Source organism: Condylura cristata, unplaced genomic scaffold, assembly GCF_000260355.1.
Source record: "Condylura cristata isolate star-nosed mole 26May11 unplaced genomic scaffold, ConCri1.0 scaffold00003, whole genome shotgun sequence".
Taxonomy (NCBI): Eukaryota; Metazoa; Chordata; class Mammalia; order Eulipotyphla; family Talpidae; genus Condylura; species Condylura cristata.
The window spans coordinates 42,826,735-42,843,256 of NW_004567104.1; the positions used below are offsets into that span (position 1 = coordinate 42,826,735).

The following is a 16,522-nucleotide window of genomic DNA, read 5'->3' on the forward strand; positions in this document are numbered from 1 at the left end:
AAATTTTGTGCTGCAGGCATCTTTCATCTTCTTTCCTAACTTTTCAGTCCCTGCCCAAGATTAGTCTGCAGGGGTTTTGCTTCCTACTCTGAAGTATTTGATTAAATTCAGCTATAAAATCATTGTTTGGTAACTCGAGAAAAAAATTCCTTGTCACAACAACCTTGAGATCCTACTATGACCTTGAGTGCTCTCAAGGGTTAGCTTTATATTGAAAGTAAGGCCATGAAAGCACATTGAAAAGAAGTAATGGAATAGGGGATTTCTTTGTAGAATAGAAAAATCATTCTGCACAAATGAGAATATATGCTAACTTGCACCATGAAGTTTCTATCTAGGAAATAAAATATCATTCCAATAAGTATTACAAATAATTGTTTTATGACTTTGCTAATGGTCTCTATTAGATGTTGTTATTAAGTTTGCTGTGAACTCTTTTCAGTAATCTTGAACTCCCATACTTTCCCTTTGTCCTGTTCACTTCTTTATTATATTTTGTTATTAAATAGTCTATGTGCTGATTTTACTATAGGAGGCACTGTATAAAACCGTATTTTTTTTTTTTTTTTTTAGAAATGTAGTTGTAGTGTCAAATGTATCCCTTTGACCCTATCCAAATTGAAACATCCCAACTTCCTGTATTCACTTTGAAGTTATGGCACCATCCACAAGATAAGGATAACTTCGGAACCAATGCGAGGAAGTTAGTGTGTTGGACATCCTTTTCTTTAATCTTTTATATTCAAAGCACTTGCTATCCAAAGCCTGGGCTCTTTCATTTCTGGGTCTTTAGGATAGGAATGTGATCTCTACCCAATATTCACTTTGATAAAGATGTTTCATTAAAAGCAAGCTGGATAGTGTATAGAGTTTATTGTAAATTACTTTACTTTTCTCCTGGCAGGTATTCAGTTTATAATTGGCATTAATATTCATTTTTCTCCAGCATTAGTTTCACAAAGACTTCATTGTTTTTTTAATGAGCACATTAAATATTTTTAAAATAGTAATTTAAATTTAAATATTTAAAAAATTTGAAATTGTAATTTCATTTTAAAAGTTCAGATGTGCTTTATTCCGCATCAAAGGAAAGAGTGATCTGTTGCTCAATAGATACCAAAAAGGTCCTAAAATTACTTTCCTTGAGTTATCAGAAAATAGCTCTGTAACAATAAAATAAAACATGTCTGCCTTTATGAATTACTCTTGCTCTGACATGCTTTATGCCTCACTCCTTAGCCCCTCGGTCTCACCAGTAATTCACTGGTTATTTAGCAAGGGACCACCTGACTGTCATGTCTTTTGAGTGGGCATCGATTTCTTTGACTTTGGTTTTTATGGTATGCTGAGTTATCCGTCCCTTCTTGGGGTATCATGAAAACTAAGATGATAGATTGTTATTGATCTTCTAATTGTCTTGGTAATCTCTCTATATTCTTCAACCACAGAGTTCTTCTGCCTGACATGTGCTTTATATCAGTCACAAGTTGAGAAAATTTATTCATCATGTTAGCTGTTTCTTCAGGTGGCCAGAGGGACATGTCACCTCTTCATTCACATGCATTTGAAAGATTAAATACACAAAGGGGCTTTCTCAGGATAAAGTAGACCACATCTTTTATTTAACTAGGAAAAAAGATTTGGGAGGGAGTAAAATGTCTAATCGCTCTCTTCTGCCCCCACCTGCCCCACCACACATGACAATAAGGGCAATGAGAGAGGAGTACTTTCATTGTTCATTGCCAACACTTAAAAAAGTGATTTCTGTGTGGTTGTCAATTATTATTGAATAGAGAAATCTACTTGTACCTGCATTTAGTTGGTATGATTTGGATAAATGTTCCCGATTCATTGTTAGGCATATAGGAAATATTTGTAGAGCAAATGAATGAACCAATCCTAGCTTATTTCAGAGAAGTTGGCTAGATTTAATTATTTTATCGACAGTAGAGAAAGGGGAAGTTTAGAATTCATAATTTGTTGACAAAAATAAGTTTTTTGTCTCATATGTTTTTCCTGTGTCATACAACAGAAATGTTACACATTTTTGTTAAAAATGTAAATATTGACAACATCAAATCTACCAAAGAGATTGTGAAACAACTAGAACTCTATTACAGGAAGAATGCAAAATGGCACAGACACTTTGGAAGACAGTTTGGTAATTTGTTATATAAAACTAAACATATACTCTTTCCATATGATCCAACAATTGTGCTCTTTGGTATTTACCCAAACAGACCTGAAAACTTATGTCTAAACTGAAATCTGCACAGGAATGTTTATAGCAGCTTCATTCACAATTGCTAAGCATGGAAACAACCAAGATGTCCTTTAGTAGGCAAATGGATAAACAAGCTGTGGTATATCCAAACAATGGAATATTATTTAGTGCTAGAAAGAAATGAGCAATCAAGACATGAAAAGGCATGGAGGAAGAGCCATCAGCATTTTATTACTAAATGAAAGATTCCAGTCTGAAAAGGCTGCATGCTCTATAACTGCTACTATAAGACATTCTGGAAAAGTCCAAACTGTAGAAACAATAAAAGGTGCGGTCCACTTTATCCCAATGCTGCAGTGGCGTGAGAGGAGAAGACATAGGCAGAACATAGAAGCTCTTTTGGGCAGTGAAGATTCTCTGTATTATAATCATGGGCATGTCTTCACACATTGGTCCAAACCCAGAGAATATGTAACACCAAGATCAAACCAGGTCAACTGTGACATTTGACTAAACCAGGTCAACAATGACATTTGAATTATTATGATTGTCAATGCAGGTTCATCCTGGTTTTTTAAAAAAAATGCAATCTATACCTCCCTCTCCATTTTGTTGTAAACTTAAATCTGTGTTTTGAAAAGTACAAATACTGTTATTTCTCCTATTTTATTTTGTGTATTGATTTAGCTGAAGCAGCTTTTCTAAAGCATGCAGTATTTTAAAAATTATATAGATGGTTTGCCAAGCAGACAAAAGAATCAGACAAAGATGTTCAATAGACCCTGTTGCTGTTAAGAACATATTAAATTATCTTTATTTTAATGCTGTTTGAGAAATTACTTGAATCTGTTCTCTTTCATATAATAAAGTTTTGGTAGATTTCATAAATAAGGATATGTGTGCAAGAAAACAACACCAGTAAAAGATATTTGAGATAATTGGGTCTTGTGGTATCTATATCAGGTCCCTGACCTTCTAACTTCACTCAAATAATGGCCAGCTGAGCTAGCAACAAGATGCTTCCTCCATACGTGCATATGAAAATGTAGTCATTGTCAGCAAATAAAATGATAGAATCTTTTTAAAAATTCATTAAAGAAAACATGGAAAATCATTTTATTTACCTGTCGTAAAGTAGACCACACTAATATGTTTTTTAGAGATGTTTGCTTAATTTAAGGTAGAATTTAGGTAGCCTTGAAAAGACACAGTACTTGAGCTAATTACAGAAAATATACCACCTCCAACATGTAGTATATTTTTATGCAAAAGTATCTTATGGTATTTGTTGTTGTTAGTATTGTTGGCATTGTCTCCTACAGCTTTTCTAAGCCTGAAGAGGCTGGATTTTATATGAAGTTCAAACTCTTATTTTTACTAAGAATGGTGTGTCAATCTTTTTGTATGAATGTCTGCTATGTTATAAGGTGAATTTTTGCTGCTTGATCTCAGTAGCTCTTTTATGTACTGAATTAAACCTAGAAGTATCTCTTATGAGTGGTTGATTGATTGTGAGGTACATTTGAAACAGCTTCTATTTTATAACCCTTTTGCAGAACTTTCAAGCTCTATTTAGATAACAATATACATGGGATTAAAATGGAAAACCTGACGTATGTCTGGAGAAAGTTTCTTTTTTTATCTGTGTCTGTGCTTTTTGTAAGCTATACACTGAATTTCCTCCTAGCTACTATAGGAACCTAGAAAATAGGATAGCTATAAAAATCTGCACTTTATAAGATGGCAAGGACATGGCTGAGTCATAGTCAAATAAGTTCCAAGCCTGGAAGGATCAAATGAAAGCATGGAAAACTTGCTGCATTGGTTCTCTCTCTTCTACAATTTTTTAAAAATTTATTTATTTATGCATACAGAAATGGGGTACGGGACAGAGATCAGGGGGCAGTGAGAGAATTCACCAAAGACAGAGTGGGGAGCAGAACAGGCCAACTGATGAAGTACACACTCAGGGGAGCAGCGGGCGGATCTGGAGAGGTCTGCCCCACCATGTGGATCACCTTGGGACGGGGATCGAACTCATGCTGAAGTGTCTTTAGCTTCTTAGTGCTGTGCCTTCCCAACAGGGAGGGCCCGGTTCTCTCTCTTTTATGACAAATGTAGATTTCAGTTACTCAGTTTCAGGGTTGATTGCTATGTAACTCTCCATATCCCCTTAAGTAGGCTAAAGCTAAGGTTTCAATTTACAGTGTAAGTAGAGATTAAGTAAAAAATTAGGTGTCTGTATTATACCTTAAATACCCTAACAATAGATTATTATAAAGCCTCAAGATATATTACCTTAACAGATTTTTATAATAGCCATTTAAGAGTTGTCTTTACTGTACTTGGTATATTTGTCATTTTAGTGGAAGCAAATTAAATGCTAACTATAACTTAAAAAAAAAAAATCTCCCAGTAGTAACCGCTTGGTTAGTGGCACAGAAAATATTATATGTAGATGAAACCCAGCAGAATTGAAATAATGCGTCCTGCTACTCAGTCTGCTTGCAGGTGACTTAACAATTCTGTGGGTGAAAAAATTAATTTTAACATCAACCAAAACAAAACCCAAAAAATGAATATATATTAAAAGAAATAGATATATTTTTTAGGTTTATCCATTCCATTTTTCTTTCAGGGAAGGTTTTGGGTACTTAAGAGTAGATCTAGATCAAAATCAACAACATGTATGATGAGTTCTGTTTAGTATTTTGAGTTTGTTTCATGAAATAATTTTAGATAAACAATTTAAGCATTCACCACCACCTCTGCCCCCCCAAATCAGGATTTCAAGAGAATTTGCTTGTCTGATGTTTATTCAACTTGTTCAAAACAGAATATCTAGATTTCTGTATACTTCAAACTCTTATAAAAATTGGGCCAAATATTTCTTTTTTTTTTTTTTTAAGAAGTTGCTATGAGCCAGTTATTTCCCATCCTCATTATGTATATCAGTTGTAAGCAGTTTTACTCCTCTGGGAACATTTGACAATACCTAGGGACATTTTTGCACAACTGGGGCTCATTACAAGCATCTAATATGTAGAGCCCAGGAATCCTCCTGAACATTCTATAATGAAGAGAGCAGCCCCCACCCCAATAAGATTATGTGGCCCAATATGTTAATGATACCTCAACTGTGAAATCCTTATATATATTTGTGTATGATATACATATATATACACACCACATAAACATCATTCTTTAAAGTATAATGGGAATAAGGCATCACCTCTAAATTTAGCATTCACATTTCTACAATCATGACACTATTCAGCCATGGACTTATTATGACAGCCATGGACTTATTATGAAAAAGAAATTGATAGGGTTTAACTTGATGAGAAAGAATTATTCCTCAAAGATAATTCAATTAGTAAGTTATCAGTTTGTTTCTGCACTTTATACATCACTGAAATGACTATTTCTTATGATTAAATTCATCTAATTTTTTTTTTTCAGCACTTAAATATAAATCGAGTTACACAAAGGAGAAAACCATTCTTTTATTTGTTGCTGGACTAGTGCTCTCTGCCGTTGTCATCGTTGGAGCCATTCTTTTTGTCCCAGGTAAGATAAAGAGTTCCTATTAGGGAAGCCAGGTTGATGAGTTTAAGGGCATTCCTTGAGGGAGCATATTAGTTTCCTAGGGCTACTATAATAAATGACCACAAACTGGGTACCTTCCAACAATGGAAGTTCTCTCACAGTTCCGGAAATTAGAAGTAAAGATGCCATCAGGACCATACTCTCTCCTGAGGTTGTAAGGGAGAAGCCATTGCTTGCCTCTTCTATCCTCTGGTACCTGGGGACCATCTGTGCAGCTCCACAGCTTGAGGCAGCATATGCTCATTGTCTGCCTCCTTGGTCACATGGATCTGTGTCAGATCTCCTTGTCCTCTCACAGAGTCGCTTGTTGTGGCCTTTAGGGCTCACCTGGATAACCTAGGATAAGCTCCTCTCAAGATCCTAACTTAATCTTGGCTTTTGCTCTGTGCTATAATACTCATCTTTTGCCATAAAAATTAATATTCAGCATTTAGGGGTTGGGAGGTACACATTTCTTAAAGGACACCATTCAACCCACTGCAGAGGAGCACTTCATTAGCCAAGAGGTGGGAAACAGCAGTAGTATTGTGAGGTGGGGCATGGGAGCAAGAGGTGAGGGTACAGAGCATATGGAAAGAACTGCAAAGATAGGCCGAGACTCAAAGTGTAGATAGAAAAGCATATTGTTTTTGAACATAATATAGTTTATGTGTAAGATTTAGGAATAGGAATTTGGCAGCTATCTTTGCAGCGGATGTCGGTGAGGACATGGGAAGAAAGAAGGTTAATTCAGAAGCAACTTACAAGAACGGCCGTTTGACTTAAGGCAGATTGAATATAGTGAATGAAAGCAATTTACAGGGTTGACTCCAGAGTTTCTCAGCTCTGAATCTGTAGGAAGGCAGGGCTAATTCAAGTCTTCAACTAAAAAGTTAGATGTTGACAGGTATCTTAAGTTGGTGTTCAACCATCAAAAAATAATCACCTGTTTTGTATGAAGCTTGAGGGACACCTCAGAGGCACACCTCAGAGAGCCTGCAGGCTCAGAGCCAGACTACCACAACAAAGCTAATGCCGCAGTAAAATCAGTCACACACAGTTTTTGGTTTCCCAATGCATATAAAAGTCATATTTACACTGTACTGTGGCCTGTGAAGTGTGCAGTAGATTATGTTTAAAAGCCAATGTACATACCTTACTGTAAAATGCTTTATTGCTAAAAATGTTGGAAAAATTGCACCCACAGACTTGCTCACTCAGGGTTGCCACAACAAACCTTCAATTTGTGAAAAATTCAGAATCTGTATACAGAGTACAATAAAGCAAAATGCATAAAATGAAGTATGCCTATATTTCACGGTTTATAAGAGTAGTTTTGAGATTAATATATTTAATAAAACATTTTAACCTCCCATAGAGTAGGAATTCTGCAGGAAAATATTTTGAATGTTGTTTGTATTAACAGGTGAATATTCAGCAAAAAATGCTTCCGGACTCGGTTTAATTGTAATTCCTACAGCGATATTAATATTACTTCAGTTCTGTGTTTTTATGATAGGTGAGTATTTGTTGTCATAGCGTGATTGTGTCTACCTTTTTCATTTAAAAATAAAAGGCTGATCATTTTTGGTTTAAGTGTTCTTGTATTTTTTTTTTGAACAATTCAATAAAAGTCATTTTATTAAAAAATTTCCAAGCTATTCCTAGTGACATTTTCCCCATATGAATTAGTTTTAAGACTAACTTAGGTTTTCATGGCATTCAATTATTTTGTAAAAAAGTGATTTTCATATATATTTCCCACCATTCAGATTTTTAAAATTTTGTTATAAAATTTCTTAATGGTCATCTTCATATTCTTATTTCAGTTTTCTTAAATTATAAGTATATAGAACATGCAACTTCTTTTGCTAAGCTACTCTTTTAAAAAAAATTTTAAAAAACAGTCCTATAAATCACAAATAGTGGAAATATCTAATTTCTGTTATTTATTGACCAGTCTTAGCAAAGTATTATAGGTTTAAGTGATATTGCTGTTCAATATAATTGGTGTCATTTTCACTGCATTTGGGGAGTAAATCATTAATGTTTTTGTTATTATTAAAGAGTTTTTTTTGTATTTGCACATTTAACCTTTGGTCTTAGAGCTGACTTTCTGAATAACTGTTCAAAAATCACAATGTAGGTACACAAAGTAAAGATCATTATGTTTACACTGACACATTTGTATAATGGCTCGCTCCACCAGAAGGTGGCCAAGCTATGTATATTTAAAAATGCATGTGTGGCAAAAACAGAATTATTCTAGATTGTGGGTAAAAACTAGCTCAGTTCACAGTGAAAAAAAGAAGGTTGCTGAACCTGGAGCTGACTAACTTGGGTAGAACAGGAGGTTTAGATCTCTGGGAAAACATCAACTCTGACCAGTAACCCTACAATCAGTCTAATATCATAAGAATACTTTTGATCTCTTGATTGCACAAGATGCAAGAAGGAATGGTTGTTTATTAAATGCTCTCAACATGCTTTTCCTTCCTCCAGCTATTGGGATGTCCTCCTTCACCATTGCCATATTGATACTTCAGGTGCTGGGCTATGTGCTCTCTTTGGTTGGCCTAAGCCTCTGTGTCACAGGTAAGGCTTTCCTTTTTTTTTTTGAAGATTTATTTATTTGTGCATACAGAACTGGGGTACAGGCCAGAGGTGCAGGGTCTTTGAGAGGATTCACCAGAGACAGTGGGGAGCAGAACAGACAAGATCATTGAAGTACACTGCTGAGAGGAGCAGCGGTGGGTCAGGAGAGGTCTGCCATGTCATGTGGGTCACCTCTGGGGCAGGTGGGAATCAAACTCATGCGGAAGTGGCATCAGCTTCTTAGTGCTGCGCTTTAACCCACTGCGCCACCAGGGAGGAAGGCTTTACTTTTTTAGTCCCAACTTGTTTTACGTGAATTTTTTTTCTTAGACAAAGCTTTTTTTTCTTTTTCCCTGACACATGGCCTATTTTGTGAAGCAGTCTTAATTGCTCAGCAAAATTGAGTGGGGAGTACAGAGTTCCCATATACCATAGACAGTTGTAGTCGCCTCCACGATCAGCATCCCCCACCCAGAGTGGTACATTTCTTAAACAAAGGTTGAACCAACATTGACGTATGATCACCTTAAACCCATAGTTTACATTATGGTTCACTCCTGGTGTTATATGTCCTGTGATTTTGACAAATGTATAATTACATGGATCATAGTCATAAAAATATTTAATAGTATCCTACAGAAGTGTTTTATCATTCCCCAAATCCTCTGTCCTCTGCCTAGTCATCCTTCCCAGTCCTAAAGCCTTGGCATCCATGGATCTTTTCACTGCTGCCATAGTTTTGCATTTTGCAGACTATCTCATGGTTGGCATCATACAGTCTTTCGTGGATAGACTTTTTTCACCTACTAATATACATTTAAGGTTTTTCAATATCTTTCACAGCTTGAGGGCCTTTTTTAAAAAGCACTGAATAATATTACATTGTGTGTTTGCACTTCAGTTTACCTATTCACCAATTATGGGATATCTTGGTTACTTTCAGTTTGGGGAAATAATGTTTAAAGCTGCTAAATCATGTACATGTTTTGTGTAGACATAAGTGTTCACCTCCATTTGGGTAAATGCCAAAGATTATGATGCCTGTATTGTATGTTAAGAGGATATTTCATTTTATAGCAAGTTGCCAAACTACTTTGCAAAGTGTCACCAGCAGCAAATGAAGTGCTGTTGCTCCACATCCTTGTCAGCATTTGGTGTTTTCTTTTTTAACTCTCACTCCCACCTTGCTGAGAATAGTGCCTTCCACATGGCCATGGGAATTGGGGCCACAGACTGATTGTGCTAGAAGCCAAGTAGCTATGCTTGTATTTGTGGGAGAATTTTTTAATTACCAGACCCCAATTGGTTGGAGTCTAAGTTTTATATACCATTTATCTCTAGTTTTGATGTTGTTAGTCAGGATATGAAACATGTTATCCAATTTAAAAGCATCTTTTTTTTAATAATTGGAGTCATTTTGCTGACTGACTGAGTTAATAATTGATAAATATATTTTTGTTTCTTGATAATTAGAAAAAGAATTGCTCTCTTTAAAAACATTGCTTTTAATAAGTTATTAATGAGCTTTGAAATACTCATTACTCATTACTGCGTGTAGGTTTCTAATACAATTTCATTTGTTTTTACAGAGTGCACCCCAGTACATGGCCCTCTTCTGATTTCAGGTTTGGGTATTATAGCTCTAGCAGAATTACTTGGATTAGTTTATATGAAATTTGTTGGTAAGTCAGCCTTATTATTGTTAGCTTGTGTCAGAAATTTCTAATTTTGAAAATGTTTTTGATTCATTCTTATAGTTAATTCCAAATATACTGACACCCACAAAATGAGAAAATATAGTGAATGCTGCTGTATTTCTAAAATTGGAATGACTTAGAGTAATTAAAAGGAGTAGGGTCACATGAATTAATGAAAAGTGTAGATTATAAGCCAGTTTAAAATAAAATGGCTTTCTGTTATAGACTGTCTAGATTTTTTTACACAAATAAAAGGAGAGATTTTTGAGGATTCATGTTAACTCATAAAAAAGAATGTTCAGCTAGTCCATTCTTGGTAGAATTTTCACAGAAACCTGTCACTTGCTCTTCTTGCAGACTGTTTATAGACCTTGATTATCCTAAGTAGACTGGCACTGAAACATAAATTGCAAAGCAATGTCCACTTACGTTGGAATTTGACGTTATTTTTTATTAAGTTCAATGTGATAAAAACATTTACTTTAAAACTTTCTTTTCACTACTTTTAAAAATCAATTCTTTCTTAAGTATGGAAATAACTTATTGAATAACGCTTTGAATTTAACTTGCCATTTTTCAAGTAACAGGTCTCTGTAAAAATTCCTATTATTTTTATTATTGTTTTGTTAAGGTAAGATTGGGTTGCAACATTGTGTATGATTCAGAGTATAGATTATAGGATGGCACCTCTTCAGATGTATGTTACCACGCTATCCCCACCACCCAAGGCACCCATAGTGCATCAGAGTCCATCGGGACCCTCCCTCTTTTATTCCCCACCTCTGTTTCTTTGGTAGCTTCAATTCTGTTCTTATTTGTAAGATTTGTTTGGTTTGTATTATCTGTTCTTTTGTTTTGTTTCTCTGTATTCCACATATGAGTGAAACCATCTGGTGTTTGTCTTTCTCATTCTGACTTATTTTACTTAATATAATCCCCTTAGCCCCATCCATGTTGTACTAATGGCAAGCGCTTATCTCTTTCATAGCTGAGTATTACTCCATTGTGTATATACTACATCTTCTTAAACAACTCAGATGGTTTCACTAGTGTGTTCTACCAAACCTTCAAAAACAAACTAGTATCTATTCTCCTCCTACTCTTTAAAAAATTGAGGGAGAGAAAATATTTCCAAACATATTTTATGAGGCCATCATTACTCTGATACCAAAAGTGGACAGTACATCACACACAAAAAACTATAGACTGTTATTTATGATTGATATAGATCAAAAATCCTCAATAAAATCTCAGCAAACTGAATTCAGCAATACATTAAAATGATCATACATCATGACCAAATGAAATTTACACCAGGGATGCTTGTTTGGTTCAACATCTGCAAATTTATTAGTGCAAATTACCACATCAACAAAAAAGAAAGATAAAAATCATATGATCGTATCAGTAAGTTATAGAAAATTTTTGACAAGATTCAACATTCACTTATGGTAAAAATGCTCAATAATGGAACATATCACAATATAATAAAGGCCGTATATGACAAGCCCACAGTTAACATTATTCTAAAATTACTGTATTGTCATAATTAAGTTGAAGGAGTTATCTACCATCTGGTTGATATTAATCCCCTTCCAAAAAATTATTTTTTTATTTGTAAAGTAAATCAAACTCTTAACCACCTCTCAAATGAATGGAGTAAAAAAACTAATGTTTCTATGTTGACTTAGATGAACCATGTTTCTAAACATCAGTACAAACCTTGAATTGTTAGTCATGTGATTTCCCATATACCTTGCATATTGTTTCCAAAGAAATTTTGCATTTGTGAAACTTCAGTTTTTGCTGAGTTATCATTGAACTCAAATTTGTTACATATTCTTGGTCCCTCCCCCCTGTCTTTATTTAATTCTTATTAGCGAAATTTTTGAACTACTTAACTAAAATCTTCCTAGCTTTAGCTTATTTGTTCAAAAGTTAGAGTTGTTTACTCAGTGGAATTTTCTCAGGCCTCATAATTCCATGAAATACAATTAAGATTTTAGAAGCACAATAGCATTCATTTGGTAGCTTTCATAAGCATCACATTATAAATGTTGATACATAGTCTATTTTGTTGACTATTCTAATCACCATTTGTCTGACTCCTGAAGATGCTGCTGCTGATTATGTTGCTCCTTAACAGCACCTCATCTTCAGTACCCACTCAGTGCCAGGTGTCTCTGATCCATGGTCACTTCTTTGCTCTCTCCCAACCCATTATCTTGCTGGCCTCTCTTTGTTTCTTTCTTCCCCGTGCCCACTACATTTAACAAAGAATATCAGCATAGTCGCCAATAGGTCTGGAGATGCTGACTAAAGGGAAGCAGGTATAGTCTAGCTGCCGCCCCTTTGACCATGTTCTCTTATCTTCCCCACTACTTACCTGTCTTCCAAACCCATGAAACAAGTGTAATTGCACACTGCTATTCTCACATTAAAACAGAGTGAAAATGAAATTGTAAAAAGTTCCCCAAATTATTTGTCTTTATTATAATTTAATATGTAAGTATAGAATATGTAAGATAAGAATTTAGTCCAATTTTATTGACATTTTAAGAATATTCTAAATTAACTTTTCAAATCAACTTGTCAGAATTCAGAGGCACACCTTCGGTCAGTTGAAGGGCAAGAAGAGAAAAGGTACAGGAAAGTTGCTCTTTAGATAATGTGGTAGACTAGGAAAATTGATGTGTTTTTCTTATATAACCTGAATGTGTAAATCTGTGTATATGTAACATTAAGGTTACAAGTTTGACTGTTTATATGGGATGCAAAAATTGAAAATATTTCCAAAATAATTGTTACCCATTGAAGAGGCTCTGTTTTAGAAAAGTCTAATATGACTTGACTTAAATGCTTATAAAAATCCTCAGACACTTTTTTATTTTAAAACTAATCTGTCTCAAAAAAAAAAACTAAGAATAGTTAACATCCCAAAAGGATTTTAACTTTTATATATTCCATTATTTCTAAGTTTAAATTTGTAGCCTTAATTGTTACTTTAAAAAGTAGGATTTTAACTTTCATTTCCTATGGTTTTCTTTTATAACTGTGTTGGGTTTTCTTTACGTGTTTCTTACTGGGCACATTTAAATTTTACAAAATGAAATCGGGGCTAGGAATATAACAATGGAAGAATACAGATGATTAATGGGAACTTACTAAAACTCACAATATTTGGGCTTGCTATTTACATAGGGTGTTTATAAGGAAGGGCTAGTACTTTTTCATATTTTTAAAGCTATTGCCGGTTAGTTCAGTATAAGGGTATTGAATCATATTTTAATACAACTCAACCTAGAAGCAGTCAGAAGCCGTATTTGCCACATCACCTCATGGTGACATGGAATGTGTGTGTGTGTATGCATGTAATTCAGCAATGCTTTCGTGCCTATTATTGGGTAGAGATTAATTTGGCAGCAGTAGATAGAAGTATTTCTAAAAATCCAAAACCCACAAGTATATTTTTGGCACATGCTTAAGTAGTTCAGGGAGAAAAGAGCAAATCAAGAAGAAGCATTGCAAGTAAGCTCACATATGGCCACAGTGCTTTAGGCCCTTTGAATCACTGTTCTTTGTAGCTATTTTTTAATGGACTAGCCAAATGTGACATTCCTTGAGCCTGATATTTGGAACTCAGAAGTTGTTCTTTATACATCATTAGGGGAGAAAAGAAGTCAATTGACAATTCTTCATACCAATTCTGATAAATTGATGTGAGCTGGAAAATTCAGCTATAAAGTCTCACCTCTGACTTTTCACATAACCAAACAGGAATGTAGTAGTAAGTCAGGTCTCTTTTTCTTGATAGAATATTCCTATAGAACACAGTGCAGTTGAAGTGTATGCCAAGTGACGTTGGTGATAGAGCTAATAAAGTGCTGGAATTTAGCTTGGTTTAGTTTGGAGTCTGCTGAATGTGACTCACCCATATTCCAAAACAATTTCCATAGTACCTTAAAAAGAGGTTTCCTTCTTGCTTGGCCCAAGCACCAAATGATGGCCCAAGTGCCTCAGCTAAGGGAGATTTACTTTAAAGCAATGCATGATGCACAAGGGAGATAGGAAGCTTATGAAAGCAGATACAGAAGTGAACCCCCAGAAAGCGGTTTAGGAATTGGAGTGCATCTCTTAAAGCCCAAGTCATTACATTGCCCTCTTGATAACAAGAATGATGCCGTTTAGTTATTGAACTAAATAACTATAACTATTCTCTCCTTGGTGCTTTACTAGTTAGTTTGCCCTCTCTTTTATGTCCTCACTGAAGAAAACTTTCTAGTCTTTTTTCTATTTTACTCCTTCATATTCCAGTGGAAGGGAAATGATTTCCAGGCCAGTAAGTTGTCATTTTCTAATGGAGTCCTTGGTTCAGATTTAACCCCATTAACTTTGGAAGCTTAATAAGGTGAATATGGATGTAGGTAGTAAGTAAATAATACAAGGCACGAGGGCAGCTCTGGTGCATGCCTTAGAGGACTAACACGCAAATCCAGTGCTAGTAGCCAGCCCACAGGTAGTGGGCTTGACTGTGCTGTCCAGGAGCATGACCCTCCTATAGAGTGTTTGGAGATGTCGCTCATTGCTGCTTTTGTAGCTATAGAGCTCTGATTCTGTGTTGAGAACTAGTTTTAGCTGCCCTGGGCCCTTCTCAACTGATTTTTGTAAGGAATTTCTTCCTCCTTCCCTGTACAAGTAGAGCACTTCTTTTCCCTGTCGTCATTTTCTTTTGACCCTTAATTCCTTTATTTTCATTAACTAATCCCGAAGCAATAAAAAGGGTAAATTGGAAAACTAAGAATGAATAACAGTAAAGGACTTGACTGAAACTAAAACTAGCCTCCTAGAATAATTTTACAAACTCAAAGGGATTTGAATATGTTCTTTAGGTTGTTAGCAGTTTGAGACTTTTAAAAACTGTGGAAGGATGGAAGAAGGGAAAAACAGAATGGAACACAAAAAACAAGAGCAATGAGCTAAGGGTGGACAACAAAGTACAGGTGGATATTGGTTTTTGGCACACTCTACACATTCTCACTGGGTAGAATAAGGATGGATGTAGAGTTTACCATGGGGCTCAGTAAATAATGACCTTCTTCCCCAAAAACTATTATAAGTCTTGACTGATGGGGTTATGGAGGTGGCGAGGGGTGGATATGTTATTATTTGATCGAGGTGGATTATTTGCATCTTATACTCTAAATGCATATATTCAAGAATGTTCTATATTTTAAAACCATCTAAGTTGGAACTCATGCAATAGAGTTTTAACCCTGATCATTTTATCTTATACATTATATTGCCTTATTGTTTCTTATTTATTAATTTCCTTTCTTATTTTTTAATTACATCAGCTTCCAATCAGAAATCTATACAACCTCCTAGGGTAAGTTCAAATTTCTTAATGAAGTGGAAATGATCATTTGATGTATAGACTGAGAAATGGTAATTGAGATATTGAACCCTTTTGCTATCCATTTAGTGTAATGTCAAATTAAGAGCACCTTGAATTCATTTCATGGCCTTTGCATGAGTAGATACAATTCTATTTGCTCATTTCATGGCACTGAGACAGAATGAATGATTCCTTAAGATTGTGCTAACTTATAATGCCCAGAGCTGGGAAGCCTGTGCGTAAGAGCGATGGTCATTATCTCTGCTGAAGGAAGCTGATTCTGATGCTGCTGCACCTGTTGTCTCATTTGATGTGCATGGACAAAATATGTCACACTTAAAAATAATGAAGAGAGATTGATATTAAATTGATTTATATTAATGGAGTCAAAACAATAATATACAAAGTAAATGTAACTATTGCTGAAATTCACTGTAATGAATTATAACTCATTCACCCATTTTATAAGCTTATTTCTTCCTCCAAATTAAATTGGGTGTTTCACTATGCAGTAGTCCCTCCTTACCCAGGGGATTGGGCTGCAGCTAAGGAGTAGTCTGATTTTGGCTCTTATATGTGTAGGGCAAGAAGACACCTATGAAAAAAGCACACCACTTCATGTTTCTAGGTGACGATTTTAAAGAGCCGAGGGAACTTCCATAGAGATTTTGCAGTAGCCACAAGAAAAATGTTTTCCATCCCCACCTCACAAATCTAAAAATTACATAAAAGTTTTAACTTTCTTTTTTTGTTTGTTATTTTAGTAGTGATTTTGGATTACAACACTATATGTTTCAGCCTTACTTAACACCTCATCAACTAAATATGCCCCACCACATGTTCACTTACCACTTGCTACCAATTAATCAAGCCCCTCTATTTGTTCCACCTTCCCCCTCCACCCTCTAACCCTCTGGAAACCACCATTCAGTTGTCAGTGTCTAAGGGTTCATTGTATTTGCAAGTGTGCTTTGCTCCTTTTTATTCAACTTATCAGTGAAGTTGTCTGGTTTTTGCCTTTCT

The 16,522-nt window shown here is 35.2% G+C and overlaps 1 protein-coding gene across 5 annotated transcripts in view; it reads left to right on the plus strand.

The window, feature by feature from the left end:
• The window catches only part of CD47 (CD47 molecule), a 57,929-nt gene that overhangs the window by 30,593 nt on the left and 10,814 nt on the right, over window positions 1-16,522 (plus strand). For 3 of the 5 annotated variants that reach the window (XM_012733288.1, XM_012733289.1, XM_012733291.1), the window contains exons 4-8: window positions 5,687-5,794; window positions 7,239-7,331; window positions 8,315-8,407; window positions 9,997-10,089; window positions 15,459-15,490. In XM_012733288.1, coding sequence (XP_012588742.1) covers window positions 5,687-5,794; window positions 7,239-7,331; window positions 8,315-8,407; window positions 9,997-10,089; window positions 15,459-15,490 — 419 coding nt within the window. Of the gene's footprint in view, window positions 1-5,686; window positions 5,795-7,238; window positions 7,332-8,314; window positions 8,408-9,996; window positions 10,090-12,700; window positions 12,741-15,458; window positions 15,491-16,522 lie in introns of those variants that run through there. The other 2 variants (XM_012733297.1, XM_012733302.1) reach the window with 2 other exon arrangements.